The sequence below is a fragment of the Silurus meridionalis genome, chromosome 12, assembly GCF_014805685.1.
Source record: "Silurus meridionalis isolate SWU-2019-XX chromosome 12, ASM1480568v1, whole genome shotgun sequence".
Taxonomy (NCBI): domain Eukaryota; kingdom Metazoa; phylum Chordata; class Actinopteri; order Siluriformes; family Siluridae; genus Silurus; species Silurus meridionalis.
Window position 1 is genome coordinate 23850674 of NC_060895.1, and position 18229 is coordinate 23868902.

The window sequence follows — 18229 nt, forward strand, 5'->3', positions numbered from 1 at the left end:
TTCAGCTTTGCTCAATTTTTGAAACAGTCATGACTGTGGACCAACCTAAAAACAATCAAGGATGTGAATTGAATAATCCATGAACAGTATTAATAATTATTTAATAAAAATAAATATATTTTCCTTGATAAGAGATAAACATTGCATCATTAACATCCCGACATAAGATATTCAGAATTCATTGTGAATTATTTTCCACATATTACACTAAGCTAATGAATTGCTCTCTCGGTGAGTGAGAACTCTGTGAAGCATAAATGCAGGCTTCATCTGCAATCCTCTTATGCTGCTCCTTACCAAGTATGGATTAGACCCGGGGTTAATGATGACATCACAGCCTGGGGTCACTTTGAGAAGACTTTAATTGAATGACCACAAAAGACTTGAGAGAGTGATTATATGTATATATATCTAATGAAAATAAAATTTTTGGGTTTTTTTTGGTTTGTTTTTGTAATGCAATATTAATCACTCCAGACTTATTGAGGATGGAGAATGTGATTGGAAACTGGTCAAGGTAACATCCAAAAGTTTAAATAATGGACAACGGACACGTCGATGGACTGGAGGCCTCAAGCAAAACGAGAAAATGTTGGTGTTTCTTGGTTTGTTCGAGGTGAATGAGTGTCAGTGGTGAACACGTCGTTACTAACAGCAGGCACTAAGGAGCTCTCCTGGGTGCTGAAGTGGTTTCTCTGTGCTGCTGCACTTGCAGAGAGGGTTATACGGTGCTGTATTTGTGGATTGAAAACACACAGTAGATCTGGAAGGGGAGAAAAACTTGAGAAATGGTGATAGAAAGTCTGAAAGTCTGAAGAAACCTCCGTGGGAAAATGATCATCTCTACTTTTGGACTTAATGGTAGATAATGGTAAGTCAAGTTTTTATTTTATTTTTAATATTGTTAATAGTTTTGTAGGTGTCACAATATGAGAGGGTTATATTTATGATATAATATCATGATATATTTATGATATTTATGTTTTAATTGACCACATAATAGTCATGAAAAAGGTGTTCAGACAAAAACCCGTTCCTTTCTTTTGCTTTCAGCTACACTTTAGTCTGGCCCCCAAGACGGTCATGTAAAATCCCCCCATCATAACGGATAGAAAAAGTGGACAATGCAACAATTTCCTCTCCATTTTAGAGGCGCACTGTTGGACGTATCCAGCTGTCTGTGTTGTAACGTGCTGAGAAGCAAGCACAGCCTTTCGACGCTGCCGTTTTTCAATTTATGGACAATTCTTGCCGTTTTGACTTCTCCCTGCTGCGTGCAATGTCTCAGTTTTAAAGTCGGGGTCATCGGGCCTTGGAATTGTGACCCTGTTTATTCCAAAACATTACCTGTTGTAGCTTCAAATTTAGCCATTAGTAGGATAAACACGGATGCCAGTTTGGACCTGGGATGTACGATGGACTTTGTGGTTCTTCAAGAACCGTGCGAAACTTCAAAAGCGCTGATGACGTTTGTTCAATACGAAAAACAAGCCGACGCGTTTGTCGGACCTGGAAATCCAGGATACTGCAATGCAGCGGCGCTCCTGGGCAAGAACTGGGATAAACCAATTTTTTCTTGGGCCTGCATCAACTACGAGCTTGATCGAATCCAGGGCTACCCGACCTTCGCACGGATCTTGCCCTCACCTACACGGGTACTGTACATGGTTTTGAAGTATTTCAGTTGGGCCAACATCGGCATTGTGTCCTCCAACGAGGATATATGGGTCGACACTGCTAGCAAACTGGCCAGCTCGCTCAGGAGTCAAGGACTTCCCATAGGCATCGTTGCCTCGATCGGAAATAACGACACAGAGATGGAGAACACGCTGAGAAACATCCAGAACGCTGGGGAAATCAAAGGTAAAGCAAAGTCGATTTTATTGGGACTTTTGTTTAAATCATTTTTACTATATTTGCTTTAGATGTATGAAAATACACATGTCTAATGTCTGGTCATATAATCATGTGATACCACTCTACTTAAGTATAGAGTTCATAAGCCTATATTATTCCTACTTATGACTTTATGGCAGCTGGCATTTCCATTTGTGGCATTTGGCAGATGCCCTTTTTACAATTAACTTTATTTCGGTAGATGCCTTTATTAAGAACGATTAAGAATTATCCAATAAATACAACTGAGCAGTTGAGGGTTTAAGGCCCATTTGTTCCTTCTTGGTGGCACCAGGATTTGACCTCAAGACCTTTTGATCAGAAACCTTAACTACTGCACTATCACTTCCTTATTATCTCTCAACCTCTGGTAAGATGGTATACTACAATCAGAGATGGGAAGTAACTTTGTTACTATTTTTTTTTTTATTAACTTTTTACTTTCACATTTTTAACACAAATATCTGACATTTCTAATTCTTACATTTTCAAAACAGGCTTGTTATTTTTTCTTTTAATCTATTTGGTGACATGATAAAAGAAATGTTGTTCTCACTGCGACGTTTTCAGCCCTTCAACACATTTCTAGTAATTGCACGGCTTTTTCACTTTACCACTGGTGTACCGCTTCCATGCTCATACACACCGGAGACATAGACTAGTTTATGAAGCTCACAATGAGCAGGTAGAAGGCAGTAGGAAGTCTGGGGTTAACGTGGATGAGACAGAGGGAGTCAGTGATGTAAACATGACGGAGAACAGAGACATTCCTGATCACATGATCATCATCATCTTTTCTTTGCTTGTGTTTTACCATATATGACAATAAAAAAAAAGCTTCTTGACTCTTGACTCTATATGGTGGATGTTCAGCCTGGATACATTTATTAGGTAACAACATTTTTATTTTTTAGTATTTGTATTCTTTTTTGATGTGAGGTTCAGTTACCAGTGTGACACTAAAACAGGTAGTTTTAATGGCTGCTTTTTACTTAAGTACGTGTCAGAGTCCAAACTACTTTACTTTAACTTGAGTGAAAAAATTGCAGTCAGAACATGAGCATCTGTACTTCTACTTGAGTGAAGGATGGGTGTACTTTTGTTATCTCTGACCACAATCACTTGCTATTACATACTGTATGTAAAGATCAACTCAATCATGCTTCGTAACCAGTTATGGTTACATGTAATATTATGTAACATCTGTGAGAAGGTAGTTCCTGCTATGACCTTCAAATGCACAAAACAAACACTGTGGCTTACTAAGAACCAATAGAACAGAAATTCCCACATTTCTTTGACCATCGGTCCATGGAGTAGAAACACAAATGTGGACACATTCGTTCCTCTTAAACCATGCTGTGAGTTTACTAATCAGGATGGAGAGCATAGATAAAGTCTGAAATCTCCTCCTTTCTTATGATGTGATGTAGCTAGTCTCTTGTCTGATGAGTTGCCCTTAAGTAAACCATTTAGATAAACACATGTAAAATGTAAAAGATGTAGAAGTAAATGTTGTTGCTCAACTGGTCACGACTGTTTTAGCAGCAAAAGGAGGATCTACACAATTCAGGTGGTCATAAGGTTACACCTATGAAGTTATGGCTAATAGGCATTACAATTGTTTAGCATTATGATGATCCCATTAATGTTCATGGCCAGGAGTCAAAAAGACTGCCGAAAATTGTCCATGCTCCCAGGGTAGGAAAGGCATATACCAACTATCTTCTGTTAAATCTGTGAATTCTTCTCTGAGGTCAAACTTGCAGAAGGGGCAAATAGTATATTCCTCAACTCAAGTGTGTGTGTGTGTGTGTGTGTGTGTGTGTGTGTGTGTGTGTGTGTTTGTGTGTGTGTGTGTGTGTGTGTGTGGGGGAGTAAATTAGGTACAAATTTGGGTATAATTGAAAAGGGAAAACCAATAGTAGTGCCAATAAACTGTGCTTGAAATAAATTTCATGGCTTTTACACCTCTAATGTGTTTATCTCCCCAGTTATCATCATGTGCATGCATTCGGTGTTGATTGGCGGTGAAAAGCAGCTGAATTTCCTGCTCAAGGCCTATGATATGGGCTTAACAAGTGGCAGTTATGTCTTTATTCCATATGACGCTCTCCTCTACAGCCTGCCCTACACCAATATCTCGTATTTTTCAATTCTGAACAACACCAAGCTACGTATCGCATATGATGCCGTGCTCACCATTACGGTAACATCAGATCTGATGTCCTTCAACCAGGCCTTTAATAATGCCAAGAAACAGCAGGAGTTGACTGTTAGCCAGGATCCTCAGCAGGTGAGGGAAAAGACAAATATATAGTCGTTCTTTAAGCAATTGTGTTCAGGATTATTTGATGGCCTGGATAACTACAAATCTAAAAAAAAAAAAAAGAATAACAGGTATTCCTACTCCATGCATCTTCACTACTTGACTGTTGGTAGCAGAGGAAAATTATGAAAATTGTCTGAAGTTTGCTTTTCTTTTATTTGTTATAACCCTTTTCCTTTATTCCAACATCTGAATTTTAGGTTTCCCCTCTTTTTGGTACAATCTACAATGGTTTTTACCTCCTTGCCAAAGCCATGCACAACACCAGGAGAGCTGGTCAGTGGTTCTCCGGGACCAACTTGGCCTTCTACACACGGAATCTGACATTTCCAGGCTTCAACCAGAACCTCCAGATTGACTCACAGGGTGAAGGACAGACCAACTACATTATCTTGGACTCCGATGGCTTGGGAACTGACCTGTACCTTTGCTACTTGGTGGATCTTAGCTCAAACATGGTGCGCTATGCTGGCAGGTCCATCCACTATCCTGGGGGTTCCTCTCCTTCTGCTGATTCCAGCTGCTGGTTCAATCCCAAATCCATTTGCACTGGAGGTACTCAAACAAGTCTGATAGAATAACAGTTGTTAAAATAGCTGCAAAACCAAGGGTTTCCAAAGAAGGGGTCATGATCCCATGTGATTTTTGTTAATTTCAAATGTGGTCATGAGACTCAAACTCAAAATCATTGTTTTATATTTTTTTATATATTACACATTGTTCTTACTTTAAAGATGAATTCTTTGTGCTACTTTAAATGACATTTAATTTAGACTGACCTGACAATCAATACTTTATGTTTTTTATCCTAGGTGTGGATATAATCTATGTAATCATAGTCTTCACAATTGTCTTCATTTTCATTGTTGGTGCTATTGGGATAAGTCTGCTTATAAGGTAATTTATGAGTGTATCATGTTTTTTTGTGTTGGAAAATACAAGGCGGTGCAGGGAAATGGTACATTTTGGAACTAGGAGTTGGTGATCCTGGGGCGTGGGTGATTGCTTGGAACCAATGCAAGCTCGTTTTGAACCCCTTGCCAATAGTTATAATGTAGCAGTGCAGTGGTGTGCAACAAGTTTTTACTGTAAAAGCCTTTTATAAAAATGGCAAAATTGTAAGTCATGATCGTGTCCCGTCTGCTCATGCAATTACAACATGGGGCATCACTTTGAAGAAGGTTTCACTATTAAAAAGTAAGTCCCCAGGTGGTGTTCAGACCAAACAATATTAAGGCTGGTCAAGCTGCCATCATGAGGGGCCCTACCATTTACATTTTTAAGGCATTTAGCAAATGTTTTTATCCAGAGCAATGTAAAAAAGTGCTTTTAGGCTCTATTAATGAATAAATCAACACTGGTTCACTAGGTTGCAGACTTAGGATACCTCATCTTAAACTCTGTTAAGAGGAATTATAGCACCCCCTTTTTTCAGACATAAAGACAACAGTCATTTGTCACCTGTCATTTGAAGCCACCAATTTACCACATCTTACCCTAAGAGGAGGTGGGACCAGTTGAGCAGTGCTTGAAGATCTGAGGAAGCATGGTACAGTGGAAGGAGAGCCATTTTATGTCATAATCACATGAGCAGACGAGGCAACAATCATAGTGTCCTAAATGGTAATGATGCCAAAACTCCCCTTGCACAGCACTCACTCTATCACCATTATTATACAACCCGAATTCCAGAAATGTTTTTTTATTTATTTTTTATTTTATTTTAATAAAATGAAAATGAAAAGACTTTCAAATCACATGAGCCAATATTTTATTCACAATAAAAGATAGATAACATAATTGTTTAAAATGTTACACTTTTATGCTAAAAATTTGCTTATTGTACAGGTACAGGTCTCAAAATAGTTGGCATGGGGGAACAAAGGGCTGAAAATGTCAGAAGATTTGAAAATATTCAGCTGGAAGAACATCTAGCAACTAATCAAGTTAATTGACATCAGGTTTCTAACATGATTAGTTATAAAAGGACGACTTAGAGAGACAGAGTCTTTCAGAAGTAAAGATGGGCAGAGGCTCACCAATCTGTCAAATTGTAAAGGCTTTGCAAATCTCATCATCTATAGTACATAACATCATCAGAAGATTCATAGAGACTGGAGAAACTAGGCTAAAGAATTTTTGTTGGATCCCGGTGGTCTTCGAGCCCTCAGATGACACCGCATCTCTCTTCGGCATGATTGTGTCATTGACGTGACTAAATGGGCTGAGGAATACACTGTGTGCACTGTGCCATCTGCAGATGCCAACTAAAGCTCTATCCTGCTAAACCATATGTGAAAATGGTCCAGAAGCGCCATTGTGTCCTGTGGGCCAAGGCTCATTCAAAATTGACTGTTTCAAAGTGGAAAAGTGTTCTATGATCAGTTAAGTCCAAATTTGACATTCTTGTTGGAAATCATGGACGCCGTGTCCTCCGGGCTAAAGAGGGGTGGGACTTTCCAGCGTGTTATTAGCGTTCAGTTTAAAAGCCAGCATCTCTGATGGTATGGGGGTGCATAAGTGCATACAGTATGTGCAGTTTGCATGTTTTGAAAGGCACTATAAATGCTAAAAAGGTATATAAGGTTTTTTAGAGCATATCCTCCCCTCCGAACGACATCTATTTCAGGGAAAGCCTTGTGTGTTTCATCAGACAATGCAAAACCACATACCACAGGTTTATTGAGTCAAGTCAAGTTTATTTCTATAGCGCTTTTCACAGCAGACATTGTCTCAAAGCAGCTTTACAGAATTTAACAGTTAAGGTGAACAAGGTGTATTTATCCCTGATGAGCAGCCATGGCGATTGTGGCAAGGAAAAACTCCCTTAGATGTTATTAGAGTAGTTATTACAACAGTATTGCTTCTTAGTAGAAGAGTCCAGGTGCTGACTTAGCTTGCAGTCCAGATCTTTCACCTATAGAACATTTGCCACATCACTAAACAAAAAATATACCAAAGAATTTGGAATTCAGGATGTAAAAGTTTTTACAGCAAACGCTCGTTGTGCACCACTCCACTGCTCCATTATAACTACTGGCATGGGGTTCAATAGGAGCTCGCACTGGTCCAAAAACACCCCAGGGTTGCCAACTCTAAGTTCCAAAAGTTTACCATTTCCCTGTGCCGCCCTGTAATTGGTCCACAGAGAAACAATTACTTATTAGCAATTGCACGTCTTATTTGAACAGGAGGCGAATCCAACAACTCCAACTGGTGAAAGGACCCAACAGGATCTTGCTTACTCTTGAAGATCTCAGTTTCATCAATCCCCAGCTAAGCAAACGGGTACAATGTGACTCTTTAGCCTAGAATGTTACTTGGTTACATTAAGAACTTTAGATGTTCTGAATGGAGATCTTAAACAGAATAGAAAGCGACAAGGTTTTGATTGTTGCTTCTAAGAGCAAAGGAGTCCCAAAAACAGATACACCACAGTTAGTGGTCTATGAGTTCATAAGCAAGAGGTTGCTAAAGGCAGTTTGGAGACGAAATTGAAAACTATGGACATGGTTTATTTGAGCAGAGTTTACAGATGAAGACACAAGAAAAGCTGAAAATACTTCTGGTAGATAAAGGGGCTAAATTCCAATGCATTTTGGATATGTATGAAACCCATGGATATAGTCTCAAACATGTAATTAAATTAGTTCTCAAAATAAATATGTATATAGTAAATATATTAAAAACAAATAAATAAATAATAACAAAAAAATGCTTGATGCCTTGATGTTGTATTTTCCCTTCTACTTCTATCTTATCATTTGTCATGTCAGAAAATCACCCTAGAGGAACTCAGTGATTCTAAAAGTGTGGCTGATGAGAAGAGCGTAAGGTCAGCTGATCACTCTGTCAACAGTTTGGCAACTGCAACACACGAGACCTCCAACGTTGCCGTGTATGAGGTAGGACACTGTACATAAATAAAAAAGAGCATTTTAATTGTGGGTTCTCAAACTTCATAAAAAACTTAAAGGTTAAATTATATTTCACAGGGTGACTGGGTGTGGCTCAAGAAGTTTGAGAAGGGTCAATTCAAGGAAGTCAAACAGAGTACCACCAAAATATTTACAAAGGTACATGCAACAATGCTACTAAAACTATTAATGCTAATCACTAGGGTTTTAAATGGTTTTGGATTTGTTTGCTTTTTTAGATGAAGGATCTCAGGAATGAAAACGTTAACCCATTTCTTGGGTTCTTCTGTGACTGTGGCATGTTTGCCGTGGTCACTGAGCACTGCTCCAGAGGAAGCTTGCAGGATCTACTACGCAACGATGATGTTAAGCTTGACTGGATGTTCAAGTCCTCCTTGCTTTTGGACCTCATTAAGGTGTCTAAATGTCTTCTTATTAATGACAAATGTGTAGCTTGAAACTGGTTTGTCTTCATGATAAAAAAGCAAAAAAATTATAAAAATGACATTTTGTTTCCCCAGTACATGAAATACATAAAAAATAAAATAAAAGTAAAAATGTCTAAGAACTTTGTCTTGTTTTGGACAGGGAATGAAATACCTTCACCATCGAGAATTTCCCCATGGCCGACTAAAATCACGCAACTGTGTGGTTGATGGACGATTTGTCCTCAAAATCACAGACTATGGTTTCAACGAGCTTCTTGAATCTCAAAAATCTCCAAAAGAGGAACATTCACCTGAAGGTATGACTCCTGATCTATTTCCTACAAATAAAGTGTGCTCAATATCTAAAGCATGGCAGCACGCATGGGCTGGTCCTGGTCTTGTTTCTCAGATCTCTTCTGGACAGCTCCTGAACTTCTCAGGGACCCTGAGAGCCCACGAAAAGGTACATCTAAGGGTGATGTGTATAGCTTTGCCATCATACTCCAAGAGGTGGTCGTCCGTGGTGCTCCATACTGCATGCTTGGACTACCACCTGAAGGTTCGTTGAATAATCTCAATTCAAAAGAAACTTTTCTCAAATGGTGGTAATGTTTCGTTTTTCGTTTGTGTTTGCGCCTCAATCTTGCACTTTTTGGCCACCATAACTAGCCTTTACCTTGTATTATGTACAGAGATCATTCGGAAGGTGAAGAAACCTCCCCCCATGTGCAGACCTACAGTTGCTCCGGATCAGGCTCCTCTAGAGTGTATCCAACTGATGAAACAGTGCTGGAGTGAGCAGCCTGACAGGAGGCCTGCCTTTGATGAAATATTTGATCAGGTATAACCGCATTTTGTTGTTTCTAATTACTTTATTGAGCGAGTGCACTCTATATGAGTGGAAGTACTGAGTCAGCAGTCTGGGCTTCACATGAGTGCCGTGTCAGAGGATATAAGCGATTTAACACTCAAGCTGGACATCTGCCAGATTACGTGAGAACAGCTGAGCTGCTCTGTTCTCCTCTTAGCATATTGACCTACTGCATAGAGGGGGGTTTGAACCATTTCTTGTGCTTTAGAGTAAGAGATTATCAATTGACCAAAATAAGAAGAAAGGTAATATATTTGTCTATATCACTTCTTTTACAGTTCAAGCTCATAAACAAGGGCAAGAAGACAAACATTATAGACTCTATGTTACGCATGCTCGAGCAGTACTCGTCGAACCTCGAGGATCTAATCAGGGAGCGGACAGAGGAGTTGGAGATAGAGAAGCAGCGGACGGAGAAACTCCTGGCTGAAATGCTCCCACCGTAAGAATGTATTAAATATTATGATGTGTGTTCTAATACAAAGATGACTACATTTATTCCCATGTTAATTTCATTGGTTCTGTTTGAACTCTCAAACATCAGGGAGGGTGAGATTTACCTGGATACCTTCTTGTGTCCTTTTCATGTAAACTGAGACCCTTCAGTCAAGGCATGTGCTGTGCTGAGATGGATCATGTCAGGAAATCTATTGGCCCAGAAACTTACGCTTTGGTTCCATATCATCATAATTGAAACATTTACTGGGTTCTAGTAAACAAGGAGCCAAGTACAGGGAATTTCCAGATGTCTCAGGTATTAGGATCATCTCAAAATATACCCCCTGTGCTAAAAGAAAGGCCAAAGGGTTATTTTTTAAGATGTGTGCAAGTTCAAGTTGTATGCCACTTGTCTGGCTGGATCTATATGCTTTTCAGAAATATATATCCCACGTAGGGGTGTGTAGATTTTAGAAAAAACATTTTGGATCAATAAACCTATAAAATAAATAAATAAGTGCAGAAAGGCAACACTCCAGACAGCGCAACATCGATGCACCAACAAAAAAAACATCAAATGTACAGAATTAAACTTGAACAAATATACCTTTACAGAAATGAGAGATTGTTCAATATTTAAATCCTCGACAAGATGCTCATGTGTCGCTTATGGAAAGTGTAACTTCAATCTGTCACAATGGGGGCAAAATCTATTCATGCACAATAGAATTATGTATCAAAACCTTCTTTCTTTCTTTATATTTACTTAATGCTTAAAACCGGTAGTTCTATGTGCAGACATTAAGCACCCCCATATAAACAAAATGGCACAATCATTACATGACAGATTGGTAGTCGAATCAGGCTCCTCCTATCAAAGCATCGAATTTTTTGACAATTCGAGTTCACCCCCTAAACAAATGGCTGTACACTAAATAACCACAAAACACAGACTGCATCTTAGTGCAAACAAGACAAGCTCTATCTATCCAAGCTTGTCTATAGACAATGGTCTAATTGCCCCATCAGAGTGATAGAAACCACAGATCCTTCCATAAGGTTGTTCTGGTTTTCCTACCACCTCTGGTGAGATTAAAACAAAACAAATTGTGGATGATTTATCTGGCCTTCAGTTTTCAGACTGAATGATTTATCTGTCCTGCTTTGGTGATGTCATATTTTCACTCCACTTGGCCATATTAATCATCAAGACCGCACAAGTTTTGCACCAATGCTCCACAGTACATTATTCTTTTTACAACTTATTGGAGTAAAAAAAATTTTGAGATCATTTTCATCCAAGGGAACAAATTGCCAACTGTGCCACTGGTTTTTCCACCTGGAACTAGACAACCTGCTGGGAGAAAATGCATTGACAAATGACTAACGTTGTTATTTACTATACTATTTTACTCCTCTGTTACACAAGATTCTCAGTACTGCTTATGGAGCCATGATGGGCAAAAAATCCTTAGTTTGACCCAGATGAGTTCTCATTGCATATAATACACTATTGCGGCCATTCTTACCACCCCTAGCAGTTTGCGGAGGTAAAATAGAAAGCTTTTTTTTAGATACCAGGGTTGCCTGTCATTCTGGTATCAGTGCAGCAAGTAATCAATATTTATGGAGAATTCTGCATAATTTTTTTGTTACTTACAATCTCTGACTTTGCTGGAAGGTCTCATGCACAAGAACTTAAAAAAGGTTATTGTCACCACCTCTCACACTCGCCTAACATTTATAGAGCCAGGTGGTATCAAAATGTTTCAAGACTAGTTTTATAACACATCAACAGATAACAGCACACGGCTTCACGCACAGTCACAGGGAGCACAAACATTCATAAGTCATTTTGCCAAAAGTTATCGTTCGATGTACATCAGGGGCTGTGCAACAGGTGCTAATCTGACCACGTGCATTACCACGTATGCTATTTTGTCCACTTCCGCACTTTGTCACTGAGTGATTGTTGTGAAAACAACATGATATCACTTCCGCACAACCCTACTCACCAGATTTAGCACCTGTGGACTTCGCCCTCTTTCCCAAAATGAAGCTCCAGCTTAAAGTTTGCCATTTCTGTACAATTGTGGAGATCCAGCAAGGTGCCTGACACTCTGAAAAGAAGACTTCCAGGACAGGAGCGCTGTATTGCTGTGCAAGGGGACTATTTTGATGGTGATAGTGTGGAGATGTAGTTTAATAAAGTACTTTCTTGTCTCAAAACTTTTTAAATCCACCTCGTACATATAAAACTGTCTTTCTCTTGTGTCTGGGTTGAAATTCTAAGTGGTATGTGGTAAGTATGCAGAAACAGTGAATTGCACCATTGTTTCCAAGAATTTTGAAATCACCTGTTCTAGCCACCTTATTCAAGAAACATAACATCTTGCAGATCCGTGGCTGAGGCATTGAAAACAGGTGCTTCAGTAGAGCCAGAGTACTTTGACCAGGTTACCATCTACTTCAGTGACATAGTGGGCTTCACAACGATCTCTTCACTCAGCGATCCAATCGAGGTTGTGGATCTGCTCAATGATCTCTACACACTATTCGATGCAGTGTTGAGTAACCACGATGTATACAAGGTAAGCTTTCGATGGATGATTCCATTGTGCTAAGTGCTAAGTTTGACCTTTGAAAGTTATGCTGTACAATTCCAGTGTAACAGCAGTGATGTTTCCAGCTGAACAATTGGTTTAAACATACATGTTCAGTGATGTGTAAATCTATTCATCCTAGCAACCTAGGAAACCATTCTTTTCCCTGGTAGGTGGAAACCATTGGTGATGCCTACATGGTGGCCTCTGGACTGCCAAAGCGGAACGGGAATAAGCATGCCGCTGAGATTGCCAACATGTCCCTGAACATCCTGAGCTCTGTGGGATCTTTTAAAATGCGCCACATGCCAGAAGTTCCTGTCAGGATAAGAATAGGCATTCACTCAGGTACGAGACTCCTGTTCGAATTTTCAAAGTCTATGTTTGTAACTATCCACTTTATCTTGTAACTTTGTCAATGTTGTTTGTCAAAGTTTGTTTCTTAAACATATAATTACACAGAACCACCCAGATTAGGGTTTTTTATTCACTGAGGATGCAGAAGCTCAGTGGTTAAGGCTCTGGGTTACTGATCAGAAGGTCAGGTGGTACAAAACCTAGTATTGTTTGAACGAGTCCATTAACTCTCCGTGCTCAGGGGTGCTGTGGGGGTGCTGTTCAGAGCTGACCCCAACAGTCTAACATCGCTGGGATATCAGAAGAAAGAATTTCACCTTAATGCAAAGCTTTGACCAAATCAATAAAATCCATCTGTTGCTTTTCTTCATTTTAACAATACAAGACAAGTCAACCAGTTATGCAGTACCAGGACCCTGGCACTTGTTGTCCAATCACAAAGTGCATAGAGTGCAAACAGTACAAGGAAATGGCACCAACCAGGATACATTCTGTATAATTGTTAATACAATATACAGTACAATGTGTATAAAAAAATAAACTGTAAAAATGAGGATACTTGTAAAAATATACACTTATGTATAGCAGCAGTTGTTTGCAAAACAGTATGTAAACATTTATAATATTTATAATTTATAATATATAATATATACATGTCTATAGACATATATGTAAATGAATACAGCAAATATTAAATGTGTTGTTTTCCACAGAAACATAATAATTCTGTAGATTTTTCTAATTTATTTCTCTATAAATTATGTAAAAGTTAGGCCATTTATCAAGCTGGAACAATCATCTTCAAGATAAAGAGATGTCTCTATCCCCAATTGTCTATTTAAAGTACCATTCTAGCTTCATTACCCCAGTGGTTTTTCAGGTTTTTTTGCTACTCATGTTGAATGATGCTCAGAAATCCAGATTACAGACATACTATTGGATAAATACAGGATAGTTCCTGTAAATGAAATGGAACTGAATGTGTTGCATAACATTTGGCAATCATCTGACCTGAGGTGTTCAGCATCAAGGGCCTTGCTCAAGGGCCCAGCAGCGGCAGCTTGGTGGATCAACAGAAATCTGTCATTCAGATACTATTTCCTAATTTATGAGCTGATTGTTTATGAAGGTTTTGAACAATTTTATGATTTCCACAGCAGCATTTAGGTACAAATCTGCAGTATCTGGAAGCAATAGTGAGAAATAAAAAGAGTTACTCAGAGAAGCAAATTGAAGGACATTTAAGGGATTGTGAAATTTCAGTGCCCTGTTTGTGTGTAGGGTCATGTGTGGCTGGAGTCGTGGGACTAACAATGCCTAGATACTGCCTTTTTGGTGATACAGTCAACACCGCCTCTCGTATGGAATCTACGGGACTGCGTGAGTCAATCCTTAATTCTTTCTTTCCTATTCTACAGACAGATTATGCAAAGAGATATCAAGTGTGGAATAAAAAACTTTAGTGCATGCCATTATAGGGAAATAATCAATGATGTGGTTATGTAACTAAAAATGTGTTACAATGACCATTCAGAAAGAAATTATACTATTATTATTATAGGAAATATATATTATTGCCTATAAAACCGTGGCCCAAAGTGTTTTATTTCCTCTGACACCACAGCAATTTAGATTACACTTTTTGCATTTATTAAAGGATTTTTTTTATCTTTTTATAGTTACATTCTGTCAAAATCACACAACTTAGAGTAAGGTTATAATGAATATTGTCATAAGCCTGCAGATGCTTTGGGAAAATTGACTTTGCTTCCCTTCCTCTAATCTACAACTGACAAGCTTTTAGATTGATATTACCCAATTGTTTGCCATGTCTGCTAACTCTTCTGACATTAAGAGGAGGAGTAATGAATGAAAACACAATGATTAATAGAATCGATTACTGTACTGTAGAAGTAGTGATGGGAAGATCGGATCATTTTAGTAACTTGGTTCTTTGAATCTCGTTTATTGAAAGAAACTAATCTTTTTGAGACTTTCAGTTCATTGTGTTCCTTTCATCAGAAATATAATAAAATGTTGCGTTTTCAATATGCAGATCCCCAAAATGTCTACATACACAAACTCTGACTATAGTTCCAATCTAATCTATGATAGTTCCAATTATGAAAAAATGACAATGCAGATCGGGACAAATGATGATAAACAGAATTGAGTGATTCACTTCTGTGACTCAATTCTTTTTCTTGTACATAACCTACGGAGATTTTGCGATGCTTCATGCTTCACGTCTAGTAGAAAATGAACGAATCACTCTTTGAGTCGACTCATTCTACGAGTCTTTAATGTGACTCAGAAGAACGAGTCGTCTGAGTCACATTAAAGACTTATTAAAGACAAAATTAACGAATCGTTCATGAACAACCCGTCACTAGATAGAAGGTCCAACCAGTCGATCCATCGTTAGCCTTTGTTTGCTATCCGTCTACAATAAACAAACAACTTGTCATGCTAACCTTCACAATGACTTACTAAACATCTCCAAAAAACCTCCACCATCAGAACAACCATCAGAGCTCAGCACCTTCTGACCAGTTTGTTTTAGGTGGTGATATTGATAAGTGTGCTTTTATAACTCTCGAAATTGTACTGTTAGATTGGATTTCTCTTTCTTTCTTGCAGCTTATAGAATTCATGTGAACATAAGCACTTTGAAGATTCTCCAATCATTGAATGAGGGCTACCAGATAGAAGTCAGAGGAAAGACAGAATTAAAGGTATGAAAAACTTCTTTGGTCTGCAGTGTTCCTTCTAATGTACTGGAACAACAGGATGGTCCAGCTCATTTATGAATATGGACAAATATATTGGCAAAAGTATTGGGACATCTGACATTTCCAACCATATCTGGTTCTTCTCCAAACTCTTCCCACAAAGTTGTAAGTACACACTTGAATAGGAGTGTCTATGGATATTAACTTAAACTAGGAGACCCAAAGATGTGTCAGCATAACAATGTACACAAATCCAGCTCAATAAATATGAGCTACATGGGTTGAAATGGAACATCTTGAGTGGCCTGCTATAAAGCTCTGACTTCAACCCTATTGAACACCTTTGGGATGAATGTAAATGCTGACTGCACCCCAGGCCTCCTCACCTTCTCACTTACATCAGTACTTGACTTTTCTATCACCACTGTAAATGAGTCTCACAGAAATCTCCAAAAAATCTGGTGGAACATCTTTCCAGAAGAGTGGAGCTTATGCTAAGGGAAAACGAGGCCAAATTTGGAATGGGATGTTCAAAAAGCACATATCATTCACACTATATTGCCAAAAGTATTGGGTCACCTGGTCATAAGTAAGATTTTTGAGCATTGCATTCCACATTTAGTCCCAATTTGCTCAATTCCATCCACTCTTCTGGGAAGATGTTCCACTAGAGTTTGAAAAGTGTTAATGGATATTTGTGTTCATCAGCCACAAGGGTGTTATGAACGGCAGGTACTGATGTAGGTGAGGAGACCTGGGGTGCAGTCAGCGTTCACATTCATCCCAAAGGTGTTCAGTAGGGATGAGGTCAAAGCTCTATAGCGGCAAGATCTTCCTCTCCAAAGCATGTAAACCAGATCTTCAAGGAGCTCACTTTGTGCACGGGGGAATCACCATGCTGGAACAGGTTTTGGGTTTCCAAGTTGAAGAATGCAAAATTGTAATATAGCGCCATCTAAAAGATGTCCTGTACAATTCAGCTTTGTGGAAACAGTTTGGAAAAGAACCACATAGAGGAGGAAAGGTCAGGTGTCCCAATACTTTTGGCAATATAGTGTATTTGCTGTGTGATTAGACCTAAAACTCTCTAACTCTATCTCTCTCTTTCTCTCTCTCTCGGATTTGATGTGTGGTGTATCAGGGTAAAGGAATTGAAGAAACATACTGGCTTGTTGGGAAAACAAACTTCACAAAGCCTTTACCGAAGCCTCCTGAGATCAAAGCAGGGTAAGAAGACGATTTATCCATTTTACATGAAAAGTATAAAATGAATTGAGAAAAACACTGATATACTGTGCCTATGAGAAGTCTGTAAGTCTTTTATGGTTGTTGAGGGACACGTGCATGTTCATATTGTTTCTATGCAACAAACTGGGTAATGTAGTGCTATGAAGATTTATAGATTTGTTTGGCCAATGTCCAGATGTTCCACGTTATTTTCATTGAAAAATCCTCGCTTAGCATGAAGAACAGCTTTACACACTCTCAGAAGCTGAACACTTTGTTTCTCCAAACATTCAGCTGAAATACTTTGTAAAACGCTCCATAGATGTTCAATTTCACTTTCCGGAACCTTCACTGCTCCAAAACAACCCCAAACCATTAATCTTCCACCTCCATGTGTGAGTGTGGGGGTGAGGGAGTCTGATCCCATCTTCTCTCCTGTTCTCCTTCTTACACAAGTTCTTCTGGTAGAGACACAAATGTCCTGTTTGGACACTCCTTTACTGTTTAATTGTGTATTTTGCGCTCGTCACATAGAAACAACACGTATGTATCCCTCAAAACCATAAATGACTCCATGGTTATATGTAATAATAATAGCTCCATTTTCTGGAATGAACTTATATAATCTTTTCCTTTACACTTCCTCTAAATCGGATGGTAAAACTTCCATGCACCAGGGAAAACCACGGTTTGAGTGCAGAAGACATTGACGCTTACAAGAAAAAGAAAGCTGAGAAAAAGGCTCGAGTCTCTTGAGTCAGAAAGCACGGAGGTAGCTCTTCGCATGCCGTGCCGTATCGTGACGTGTGGTGCTCGAGACGTCGTGATTGGTTGTGTGTGTGTGTGTGTGTGTGTGTGTGTGTGTGTATGATCGTTCGTGTTGTCGTGTATTCATTTGCCTCGTAATCGTTATCGGTGTACGTGTTTTTAATCTGCTTTCTTCATCTTCATAGTGGCATTGGTGTGTGTGTGTGTGTGTGTGTGTGTGTGTGTGTGTGTGTGTGTGTGGGTGTTGAGTGCAAAAGTTTGCATACCCTGATGAAACATTTTTTAAATGATCAGCCATTGTTACATACCAAGTAACAAAACAATCGACAAATTTCATGTTTAAATACACTGTATGAGCAAAAGTATTGGGACACCTGACTTTTCCAGCCATATCCGGTTCCTTCCCCTGAAATTCCGGAACTTGCAGGAATTTCAATCCAGTACCACGATCATGTGATCATGTTTTTTTTGTTAAAGCATAAAAAATAGTTTTACACTCTGTTGCCAAAAGTATTCGGACACCCGCCTTTTCCAGCCACCTGCGATTCTTCATCAAACGGTTACCACAAACTTGGAGGCACTCAGTTGCATTCAAAGCCTTTTGATGCTGGAGCTTGAAATTTTCCATTGATTTGAACTACGAGACCCAAACCTGTTCCAGCA

General features: G+C 39.0%; 1 protein-coding gene across 1 annotated transcript in view; it reads left to right on the top strand.

Moving 5' to 3' along the window:
- The first annotated feature begins 326 nt into the window (after window positions 1-326).
- gucy2f (guanylate cyclase 2F, retinal) overlaps window positions 327-18229 on the top strand; it is a 19066-nt gene continuing 1163 nt past the window's right edge. The window contains exons 1-18 of the mRNA XM_046862108.1: window positions 327-871; window positions 1054-1863; window positions 3891-4192; window positions 4426-4780; window positions 5038-5122; window positions 7417-7513; window positions 8002-8130; window positions 8221-8301; window positions 8382-8558; window positions 8731-8887; window positions 8980-9129; window positions 9263-9411; window positions 9720-9883; window positions 12278-12470; window positions 12656-12830; window positions 14121-14219; window positions 15480-15574; window positions 16713-16798. Coding sequence (XP_046718064.1) covers window positions 1125-1863; window positions 3891-4192; window positions 4426-4780; window positions 5038-5122; window positions 7417-7513; window positions 8002-8130; window positions 8221-8301; window positions 8382-8558; window positions 8731-8887; window positions 8980-9129; window positions 9263-9411; window positions 9720-9883; window positions 12278-12470; window positions 12656-12830; window positions 14121-14219; window positions 15480-15574; window positions 16713-16798 — 3233 coding nt within the window. The 5' untranslated portion in view covers window positions 327-871; window positions 1054-1124. The remainder of the gene's footprint in view (window positions 872-1053; window positions 1864-3890; window positions 4193-4425; window positions 4781-5037; window positions 5123-7416; window positions 7514-8001; window positions 8131-8220; window positions 8302-8381; window positions 8559-8730; window positions 8888-8979; window positions 9130-9262; window positions 9412-9719; window positions 9884-12277; window positions 12471-12655; window positions 12831-14120; window positions 14220-15479; window positions 15575-16712; window positions 16799-18229) is intronic.